Source organism: Anolis carolinensis, chromosome 4 (assembly GCF_035594765.1).
Source record: "Anolis carolinensis isolate JA03-04 chromosome 4, rAnoCar3.1.pri, whole genome shotgun sequence".
In the NCBI taxonomy this organism is placed as follows: domain Eukaryota; kingdom Metazoa; phylum Chordata; class Lepidosauria; order Squamata; family Dactyloidae; genus Anolis; species Anolis carolinensis.
In genome coordinates this window covers 138838502-138850696 of record NC_085844.1, presented here as the reverse complement: position 1 = coordinate 138850696, position 12195 = coordinate 138838502, and the positions used below count along the sequence as shown (strand labels likewise).

The 12195-nt window shown below is 38.9% G+C and overlaps 1 protein-coding gene across 3 annotated transcripts in view; it reads right to left on the bottom strand.

Annotated features, from left to right (window-relative positions):
* cfap61 (cilia and flagella associated protein 61) overlaps nucleotides 1-12195 on the bottom strand; it is a 132126-nt gene that overhangs the window by 74754 nt on the left and 45177 nt on the right. For all 3 annotated transcript variants that reach the window (XM_062977912.1, XM_008109085.3, XM_062977911.1), the window contains 3 exons: nucleotides 11943-12020; nucleotides 9825-10031; nucleotides 4982-5116 (listed from right to left, as the gene is read on the bottom strand). In XM_062977912.1, the coding sequence (XP_062833982.1) occupies nucleotides 4982-5116; nucleotides 9825-10031; nucleotides 11943-12020 (420 nt within the window). The remainder of the gene's footprint in view (nucleotides 1-4981; nucleotides 5117-9824; nucleotides 10032-11942; nucleotides 12021-12195) is intronic.

Genomic DNA, 12195 nt, shown 5'->3' with positions numbered 1-12195 from the left:
GAGCCCCCACTGTTAGCCCCAGCTTCTGCCAACCCAGAAGTTCAAAAACATGCAAATGTGAGTGCATCAATAGGTACTGCTCCGGCAGGAAGGTAACGCCGCTCCATGCAGTCATGCCACATGACCTTGGAGGAGTCTATGGACAACGGCGGCTCTTCGGCTTAGAAATGGAGATGAGCACCAACTCCCAGAGTAAGACACGACTGGACTTAATGTCTGGGGAAAACGTTTACCCTTTACCTTAACTACCACCAATTCCTCAATACAGTAGAGTCTCACTTATCCAACACTCACTTATCCAACGTTCTGGATTATCCAACACATTTTTGTAGTCAATGTTTTCAATACATCGTGATATTTTGGTGCTAAATTCGTAAATACAGTAATTACTACATAGCATTACTGCGTATTGAACTACTTTTTCTGCGAAATTTGTTGTCTAACATGATGTTTTGGTGCTTCATTTGTAAAATCATAACCTAATTTGATGTTTAATAGGCTTTTCCTTAATGTCTCCTTATTATCCAACATATTCGCTTATCCAACATTCTGCCGGCCCGTTTATGTTGGATAAGTGAGACTCTACTGTACTTTCTTTCCCATACCACCAGACTTCGCCACAGTAACGCGTGGCCGGGCACAGCTAGTTTAATATAAAGTTATACTTATACCCCATCCAGACATACGCATTAGGCAAAGGTGTGGAGAATAGGAATGCCAGAGGAATCTGATATGCATAAATTCTGATACTGTGATCTATTCTTCCTAGACTAATAGGTGGTTCGAAACTGGGTTTCACAGTTTCTCAATCTTCCAACACCATCTTCCACTCAAAATTATATACATTTGGAAATCACTATTTGTCATAGAATATATATTTAAATATTTATGTGGATTAAAAAAAGACTGATGGGGAAATAAAATGGAATAAATTTTGGGAAGATACATATGAAATTGATTTTCACAAGAAAGACAATGATTTGCCTATTTTCTAGGGGATTCACCATTAGTCACTATTCCATCTATTGTTTCCATTCCTCTTTTGCTCTGAAATTTTCCAAAATATCTCAGCTTTCACTTACTGCCTACCTACTACTCTTGTCATCTGCTCCTTTGTTTGCTCGTCCTTATCTTATCTCCTTGGAGGAGCTAAAATTCAGGATTGCTGGTGGCAGCCTAAATCCACTATAATAGTTTCCTTATGAAGCTAAACAAAGTACATACCATGAACAAAGTAGGCGGGATCAAAAAACCATGCAAATGGGATTGTAGTGGCAGACCCAGGTTTCATGTGGATGCCAGAACTGTTGCTAATCCCATAAGATGGACTAGCAAATTCAAAGTGCAAAAATTCTTGCCATTTTGATCAGTGAACAACTACACCATGACCCAGCTTTAGATGATTAGTGGACTGCATTTAGCATTCTGCCTGCCCCTGGACTAGGAAATGCAAACATCTCCTTCATGAAGAATTATCAAGTTGAGAAAGCTTTCAGCAATAATAAGAATAATTGATTCGTCAACCCTTTTGCAAGCAGCAGGAGATACAACAATTCTGAAGTATGTAATAAAATCTGATGGCCTGAATAGAACCAAGTAATAATAAAGCATGAACAATGGCTGGTCAGAAACAAGAAGTAATTAAACAGACATATGACATTTTTATTATGCATCATAGAGTAGTTATTCTTGTTAATTATATCACCTATTCTAGCCTCATATTCATAATTACATAATTACACAAAACAGATGGATTGCAGAATGTTCCCAGATGGTGAGAAGGTAAACAAGTTAATAATATATAAGTGTTTGAAATATAATTATAAAAATTATAGTTTCTTGCTCTCAAGGTAATTATACACAGTGCATTAAAATAATTGAAAAAGCATATGTTTCAAGCATATTTCCCCCAATGTATATATTAGATATACAAACAACAACTACAGCAGAAAATATTATTTTGGTGAAAGACCTCCAGCTACTACTACTATTTTTTACTGAACAGTTCACTGGTGGTGTGTGACATGCAAACACCTTTCATTGTCTTCCAAATCACATTGATGTTTCTCAAAATCAGCTTCACCTTTTGGTCTTGCCCAAGATTCTGTCCAACTGTGATGTGCCCAAGTTTCCCACAACAGAAAAACCATTCACTAATTAATTAATCAATCTAGAATGCTAGAAATATCTGCTACATTGCAACAAAGAGGGATTTTCTTCATTTTGGGGGAGGGGAGAAAAATCCAAACATTTGTAGTCTCAAAAAAGCATCCCAAATATTACAACAGGTTTCAAAAACATTACTAATACTCCATGAAAATAAAAAGATAAAAAAGCATGGTAGCTTGTAACTGAGCCAGTTGCACAGATGGAAGAAAAATGGGGAAAAACTGGCACAAAATTGCAATAGCAATGTGATCAGAATTTGAATAGAGAAAAACTATGAAAACTAGTTGCTTTTATGTGAAAATTTAAGCTGTTTTACATTTCTCAGGATCTATACGAACAACATAGAATTTAAATTTATTAAAAAGATTTATATGCCAGCTTTTACACTTCTTGCCCTTTGGGAACATGCTAATTTGACTCTGTATATAAGTATTCAAAACATGCAACATCACTTTAAAGTATAAAATATTCAAAAAGTAGCTAAAGATATTCTGAGTTGCCTATCACCTTCCAAATTTGCAAGAAACCCCAAAGCACCAAAACGTGTGAGGAAGATGGAAGCTTATGAGAGTACAGGGATCACCCCCCCCCCCCATCCCCTAAACACACAAATGAGTGAGTTTCCCAAGGGATTCCCAGTTTTAAAGTTAGGAAAGACTGGAGGACAACAGCATATATCCTGGGTTTGACCTGGAGACTTCTTTTTAACCTAGGCAGGTGAAACATAGGTAGCACCCCGTTTGCTTTATAATGAATTCAGTATTGCCCAAGCCATAGTAGCTGCTCTATAAATTTTTGACTTTACAAATTTCAACTAAGAGCATAAACTGAATGGATTGATCCTATACTTCATCTCTTGGGACTTTTGATTCACCACAATCTACTACACACTTTAAAACAAAATTGCCCCTGCACTTGCTTATGCCTTTCTCATCCTTCTTGCTATCTTTTCATTTCGACATTTAGGACTGAACCATTACATTTTCAAGCACAAAATCCCAACATTTTGCCTGTACTTGATGAATCTATGAGGAATAAAATAATATCCCTTTCCAAGCAATTTGCAAATATAAAGAGAGCTAGTTGTTACCAATATGATATCTTGGCATATTTTACTCTGTCCAGTATATTACATAGCCTAATTTTACCACAAAAAACTGGGAAAATGTATTGACTCAAGTATAAGACGAGAGTGGGAAATGAAGCAGTTACTGGTAAATTTCAAAAATAAAAATAAAAATAGATACCAACAAAATAACATTAATTAAGGCATCAGTAGATTAAATGTTTTTGAATATTTACATAAAACTATAATTTAAGATAATAATAAGACTTTAATAAATTAACAATGTCCAACACTGATTACCTATATACTTGAGTATAAGCCGACCCAAATATAAGCTGGCCAGGACCCTTACTTGGCTATAAGCTGAGGGGGCTGTTCAGTCCTAAAAAAGTGCTGAAAAACCCAGCTTATACTCAAATATATAGGCACAGTAGAGTTCCGGTTATTCGACATAAATGGGTGGGCCGAATGTCAGATAACTGGAACTGATGGATAATAGGGAGACCCTATTATCCCTCCCGGCAAGTCGGTTTAGGGAAGCGCCCCGTGCCCGTTGCTGCCTAGCAACACGCAGGGGGTGCCTCCAAAGGGCCGAGTGCTCGCCGGAAGGACAAGGTTCATCCCTACGGCGAGCACTCAGCTTAGGGAAGTGGCCCGTGCATGTTGCTGCCTAGCAACGCACACGGGGCACTTCCAAAGGGCGAGCCTGCCACGTCGGATAATACAGTAGGTCAGATAACTGGAAGTCGGTTAATCGGAACTCTACTGTAATTCTTTAGAAAAAAAATCAGCATATCTAATTGTCATCTATGCTATAATTGTGAAATTAACACAAAGAAAAAATATTGCTGGAGGTCACAAATGTACTTTATGACCCAAAGTAAAAAATAACCCAAAACCCTAAATTTATGCAAAAACAGATTTCCACAGTTTAACTGCCTCTATTATGTGTGTAAGAGGTATGTACAGAGGCAAAAGCAATCGGCGTCAGCATCATCATAATCATCACTATCACCATCTTCCTTCCTTTTATCCAGTAACTAAATGAATAAACTTTTAAAATTGATCTACATCTGAAGTGACAAATAACACACCTATTCTACGTATTCTGCATTACCATGGGGCCAGATGGATGCTTACAACCACCCATCTGGCCTCATTCCCCTCCGCATTTATTATGGTGGTAGGATTAACACAGGTTTAGAGAAATTCATAGAAGGGAGTTAGCAGTGGGAGAAGATTGTATTCCCAATGGGAGGAGTATCTGATTGGTCACTTTGGAAAACAAGTGGGTTAGATGAACTTCTGCTCTGACTCAATTCTTTTATTGATCAAAGTCCAAGTCCTGCTTTTTTGCTATAGCAGAGCATCTGTTTTTCAGAGGGGGAGAGGAGAGGATTCATAAGCATTTGACTAATTATTTTGTCTTATTGGCATAAATTGAACTGTTGGATAAAATGCTCTGATAAAAAAATACCCATACTGCAAATCTGGTCATTTTTAATACTTAAATCATTACTGGTCCAATTCTGAATAATTTAAGGGCTACTGGTTTTAATCTCCACATCAAAATGCACGCTCAGAAAATGATATTGGCAAGCCTGACACTGCAAGAGCATGACTATCAGGTTCAAGGTAATTAAGAAGCAGCCCACCAACATTAAGACAGTAATGTCATCCCATCTGCCAAATCCTACATTTAGCTAGAGCTATGCCTTTTGCTCGCTTGCTGCTTCTGTTACCCACCTGATCCTTAGAGACCTCTTTTGATGGAGCGTTTATGCCAAGTTTTTCCAAAGGATAGACAATCTGTCGTCTTGGTCGCACGGGAACCATGTAATGAAGGGCAGATGTCAGGGAATGGGCAGAGGGATTCTGGAACTGAAGGACAAGTTATATTTTAGCACAGAGAATGTCAGAAAAGTGCATCACAGATGTCTGTGCTAGTGCTTTGTAAATATAAGAATCCTTTATCCCCTTGACTGACTCCAAGAGAAATATCATCAAAAATATAAACACTCTATGAGCAGAGGAATGGATTGCAGATAATTCCCAGCACTAATGAAGATAATTATGAGAGTAATTATATGACTATCTCAGTGGGAATGACAGATAAACAAGTGGTTTGGTTCCTCGGATTTTGCAGCACCAATAGCTTCCCAAGAGAATATTTCCTTTCACTGAGATAATGAATCATTCTTATCCAACCTCATTAAGCAACACTGCAGTCTTACTGCTCAACTCTGCTTATGTGGCAAAAAAAGGGTTAAACATGTATACCAATAATGCACATAAAAAGATGTTTTTCATCCAAACAAGTCACATTAATGCAATAGCATTATTATGAAAGAAAAATCTTCATGTTCTCATAATTACAACAGATAATTAAAACAGTTTTATTTTTCTATACCAAATTTAGTTAGTCTCCATTTAGACAGCTGGGGAGCAATAAGAACTGAAGAATAGTGACAAAAATAAAAGAATACTGTAAATAAACATTTAAATAACATAACACAAAGCATTTTACTTAATGTAGAATTAAAATTAGTATTGGTAATATTTTCTTTTATCTTGCACACCCATATTTCAACTGTACCTGAATGAGAATTGCCATGGCAATACTTCAGTTCATAAAATACAACCTGCTTATTTGTAACTGAGATCTTTTTAAAGGTCTGTAACTATGACGTCATGTCAGTGACCCAAAAAATTGTGTACAATACTCTGAGCCCACAGCGTGTGGAAGGATTCCTGCCTTGCAGGAATATATTTTCATATATTTTGCAGGTTATATTTTCATATTACATTAAATCACAGTTTAACACTATGTGCCTGAGCTTGAAAAAGGTGAGATTAGAACCAGATATTCCAGCTCACACACTATTTTATCAGTTATTTTAATATCTACAATTTCAGTCACATGTTTTAAAATGGAAATGGTATCAGTGCATTTTTTTGAAAAAATATTTTAAAAATTAAACTATGCATTTACATATAATATATATGAGATATGGGAGGAAAATATTTGAAGGAGGTTTAAATGTATCTGTAGGTAGTTTTAAAAACTACAGAACCTGACCATGTCCTCACCTGATACCTGAACCAGTGGAGTGAGAGAAGGTAATAGAGGAAAACGTGAAATTAACCATATGAAGTGGGAGAGTGAGGTAACAGTTTATGAGTTGGCAGACGAGGTAACAAGCCAAGTAACATATGCATTGAGACAGCGTCCACCACCATTCATCTTCTGAAAGGTTCCAAGTGCCTGGAGAACTGGAAGAAGTGGCTGTCATCCTTCCTGCTGAAGCTAGTCCCTTCCTCCCCACTTCCATTGCCTGAATCATAGAATCATAGAATAGTAGAGTTGGAAGAGACCTCATGGGCCATCCAGTCCAACCCCCTGCCAAGAAGCAGGAAATCATATTCAAAGCACCCCCGACAGATGTCCATCCAGACTCTGCTTAAAAGCCTCCAAAGAAGGAGCCTCCACCACAGTCCAGGGGAGAGAGTTCCACTGCCAAACAGCTCTCACAGTGAGGAAGTTCTTCCTGATGTTCAGGTGGATCCAGACCCGTTTTTTTATTTTCTGTCTTTCCTGTCCCTGTCTGCTTCCCCTCACTTCCTTCATTAGGAGGAATTTCTTGCACTTCCTATGTTGTCTGGGAGTTGAGGGGAAACGTGAGATGGAAGAAGAGAGACGGAGCACAGCATGCTCACATCAGGTGTTGAGAATGAAAAGCTACAAAAATGGGCATTGCTGCATTTTCTGTTGCTCACTGCCAAGTGCCTCATGGGCAATGGTGGCAGAGTCCACAATGTTACAGAAGGCCGAGGTAAAGGCATCATTTTCCTTGCCACCCAATAATTGGATGCCATCCCTGAGACTAAAGGTAGATACCAATACAGAGGAGTTATGAGGCAACTACCTCATCCAATTTGTTTGTTTTCTACCAGCTGAGGCAGGGAGCAAGGGCTACTGACAGTTACATGGCACACTTAAGCATTTGTTATTTGTCTGTTCAGTATCCACTTCCCTAAACTCCGAGACATCGTTCTTTCCTTTCCCCAGGTACATATCATGAGACCACAGGTTAGGAACTATTTGTATAGATGTTTTAATGGTGCTAAAATTTTGTTGTCAAAATTCAGTTCCTGAAGCACCCTAAAGCGATACTACCACTCCTCCCTATTGAATGCCTTAAAGGATCCAAAGAGGTCATCAATGTCTCTGATAAGGTAGAATGATGTATATCATTAAGTACTCATTAGATGGGATTTGCAAGATGATTCCTTGGAATAAAGCCTATTTGGTCAAGGTTTATGTTTTCTAGAATAAATTCATTTATTATGTTGGCGAAAATTGGTGTTTGCATCTTGTTTAATTAGAGCGTCAAGATTGTTTCCTGATTTTTTTTGGAATGGGAATCATCCATGATGAATGTCATTGAACTAATTTAGCACAATGGGAGGGGATGTTATAAAATAATTCCCACTTGAGCCTAACAGGGCCAGGAAGTTTTCTTGTTTTAGCTTATTTAAGGTTTGTTTGATTTTATTTAGGCTGAAAGACAAGGGACCACATCTTTTGAAGATCTTTCATAAGATTCCCTCTCAGCTTTTCTAATGGATCTATCTCTCTATATAAAGGTAATGTGCATAATTAGGACCGAGTTAACAACAAAACCACTGGGCCAAATCACACCAGATTTGGCCACAAAACTAATCACTTTCCAAGGAGTGACCATCAACCCCCCGCCCAAGATTGGCCTATATCTATTTTTCACGTCCACCCCTCCCTTTTTGGCCCAAATGGTACCTTCCCCTCTTTGCCCTTTACTCTCCATACTTGCCCTGAGGGGGCAACTATGTTTACAGCTGGCGGGGGAGCTCTGCATGTGGAGAAGAGAAGGTAGAGAGAGAGCCAGCTGCCAGGGCTGTTCTTCTTGGAGGTGCTTCCCTCCCTCCTTACACACACAGGAACACATAAACCTATTAGAAATGGGGGGGGGGGGGAGGATGAGGAAGAGCCATTCTCCCCCTGGCTGCCAATCAGTACCCCACCCCCTTTAGGCCCTGCCCACTTCATGTCCTAGCAATGCCCTCAGCCACAATGGTGCCCAGGGGACAGGCAAGGTTCACTTAGGCCTCTTCCACACTGCCTATGAAATACAGATTATCTGATTTGAACTGGATTATATGGCAATGTAGACTCAAGGCCTTTCCACACAACTATATATCCGAGTATGCCAAGGCAGATAATCCACAGTATCTGCTTTGAACTTTGTGTGTGTGTGTTAGGAGCGACGTGAGAAACTGCAAGTTGCTTCTGGAGTGAGAGAATTGGCCATCTGCAAGGACGTTGCCCAGGGGACGCCCGGATGTTTTGATGTTTTTACCATCCTTGTGGGAGGCTTCTCTCATGTCCCCGCATGGAGCTGGAGCCGATAGAGGGAGCTCATCCGCGCTCTCCCCGGGTGGGATTCGAACCTGGCAGCTTGCAGATCAGCAGCCCAACCTTCAAGTCACAAGGCTTTAGCCCACTACTCCACTGGGGGCTCCTGCTTTGAACTGGATTATCTTGAGTCCACACTGCCATATAATCCAGTTCAGTGTAGATTGTATACAGTTGTGTAGAAGGGGCCTCACATAATCCAGTTCTAAGCAGATAATATAAGATTATAAATATATAATAATTACTGTGGTATAATAATACAGAACAATATAATCTCTAAAATCAGGACAGTAAATAAAAGAACAATACTCATAAAATGGGAATTCTAGACAGGAAACAATCAGAGCCAGCTAACACCACCCAACAAAAGATTACCCCAGGGAGGAAGCAGCCAGGTTTTGAAGCTGAAAGGCCATTACATACTAATCATTCTGGCTAATTGCAGCATTCATACTTACCTCCAACAGACAAAAAAATAAACAACCAGAAATATTGTATATACACAAGCTTTAGGAAATAGCATATACTAACTACCACCAGTTCCTCAATACTTTATTCCCCATACTACCACATTTCACCACAGCAACGTGTGGCCGGGCACAGCTAGTTTCACGACAATTTTGAAAAAACTGACAAGATTGTTTTGTTTCATTAGAAGTCTGCAACATTGGATAGTCAGCCATGCCCCCGTTCTATGAATTTAGGAAGATCTTTATGCAAATTATTATTCAGTCAAGAACTCAGGATCTAAGGACAGGTAACTAGCTAAAAATTGAACCCCTATATTTTGTCCATCTTAGGGCCCTTCCACACAGCCATATAATCCTGGATATCAAGGCAGAAAATCCCACAATATTTGCTTTGAACTGGGTTAGCTGAGTCCACACTTCCATATATTCCAGTTCAAAGCAGATAATGTGGGATTTTATTCAGCTGTGTGAAAGAGGTCTAATATACTGAATTCATGGGCATTTTATTTTATCTCTAAATTTAAGTGCTTGCTCATACAATCTGAATAATGTTTTATTAATCATGTTGAAGTTATTTGTGTATGTTACATATTTCTGTGGTGTAATACTACATATTCCATTCCAGTGAAAATAAAAAATAAGTTAAGTTACATAGGTTATTGTTTACCTTCCCTTCTTCAGGCTGTGGATAAATAGGGTAGTAGAGACAGGATTTGTACCCAAGCCGAAGTACCTCCTTCAAAAAATGTTTTGCATAGTGATGAAAGATTGGATTTAGAGCAAAATGGTAAAGATGCGCATGTTCTTCTTGTTGATAATGGCTGAAATAAATAAAGTCTTCAATGTTGTAGTGTGAGCGAATATATGCAATATCCTGGAAAACAAAGCAATCCAATGCAATGATTAAGAAAGAGCAGTTTTCCTGCTGAACCACCTTTGTGTTTAATAACTACTTCCATGAATGGAACCTTCCAGTAGTCTCCTCTACAAGCCTCATTTCAGTGTATCTTTAAGCAGGAGAATCTCATAGTTCCCTGTATTCCAGTACAAATTAAAGCACTTTGTGAATAACACTTAAAAATCAAAACATGCTTTAGCACTATTTTCTTCATTTACAAACTGCATTTTAAATGACTACCATATATACTTGACTGTAAATTGAGGAAGATAATAATAATAACAACAACAACAACAACACTTCATTTGTATTCCGCCCTATCTTCCCAAGGGGACTCAGGGCGGATCCTAGCAAACACAGACACAAGGCAAACATTCAATGCCTAGAAACAACAAACACAGATAAAGGTAAAGGTTTCATCACCGGCTCTGGGGTGGTGCTCATCTCCATTTTTAAGCCAAAGAGCCTGCGTTGTCCGTAGACACCTCCTAGGTCATGTGGCCAGCATGACTGCATGGAGAGCCGTTTACCTTCCCACCAAGGTGGTACCTATTGATCTACTCATATTTACATGTTTTCAAACTGCTAGATTGGCAGAAGCTGGGGCTTACAGAGAAAGCTCACCCCGTCCCACAGATTCGAACTGTGACCTTCCGGGCAGCAAGTTCAACAGCTCAGCGGTTTAACTCATTGCACCTCCGTGGCCCTTTCTACACAGTTGCATAAAATCCACATTGAACTGGATTACATGGCAGTGTGGACTCAGATATAAACCTTGATATTCTGGGTTATATGGCTGTGTGGAAGGGCCCTTAGTCTAAAAATTTATCTTGAAAACCTGAGGGCCCCTCCACACAACTATATAATCTAGAATATCAAGGCAGATAATCCGCAATAGCTGCTTTGAACTGGGTTATCTGAGTCCACATTGCTATATATTCCAGTTCAAAGCAGATGTGGGATTTTATTCACTTGTGTGGGAGGGGCCTGGGTTGACTATTAATGGGTCAATGCTGGGTTCCATAGGAGTTAAAGGTAATTGATCTGGGTGTCACAGATAATGTCACAACAGTCATCCCTTCACATTTGTGAGTTTTCATTTTGTAGATTTGATTACTCATAGATTTGATTAATATGTTCTCTTTAGAAATCTCTAGGTCCTCGAGAGCAATTTTGGCAGAAGTTATCTACAAAGTTGCCCTGGAAGACCTAGACATTCCTAGAGATGCATTCTCTCAGTTTTTAAAGGTGTTTTTTGTATTTGTGGTTTTTGTACTTTCACAGGGCCCTGTACCACTAAATCCAGCAAAAGTCTACTGTATTTGTAATTTGTTTCTTCTTTAAACACAGATACATTTCTTTTTTAGGGGGACATTTACCACTAGTGGCAGGCTAAAACTTTGTTACTCAGGCAGGCTTTTAAAGACGAAGATTTTTTTAGATTTAGTCAGGCAGTGCTGTAGTTTTAGCTCAGTTTATAGAATTTTAACTGTTTGTTTTTAATACCATTAATATTTAATTTTATTTTAATGCTTGTAAATTTTTAAATTGTATTACATTGGTTTTATTGTAAGTGGTTTAGAGTTTCTTTTGTAGAGAGACAGCGCGGGGTATAAATAAACATAGATAAAGGTTTTCCCCTGACATCAAGTCCAGTCCAGCCCAGTCGTGTCTGACTCTGGAGGTTGGTGCTCATCTCAATTTCTAAGCCAAAGAGTCGGCATTGTCCGTAGACACCTCCAAGGTCATGTGGCTGGCATGACTGCATGCAGCGCCGTTACCTTCCTGCCAGAGTGGTCCGCAAGTTCAGCAACTCAGCGCTTTAATACGCTGCGCCACCGAGGGGCTTAAATAAACATAATAATGATTGCAATTAGGAATACATACCATTTCATTCCTAATAACTGCTACTCCAACGATTTGATTCAAGACTTCTGCTACAAATGCCTTCACTGGTATCCCATCCTGAAAAATAAAACAGGTAAGTCGGTACACATTCTTATAAAGTGATAATTTACTTAATGCTGTACCATAATTCTCATTTCAATTCCTTTCGCAAACATACTACTTACTCATTTGAAAGGCCAAACTGAGATTTTAGTTTACTAGCAAGTTTCAAGCTTCAGAGCTTTACATGCCT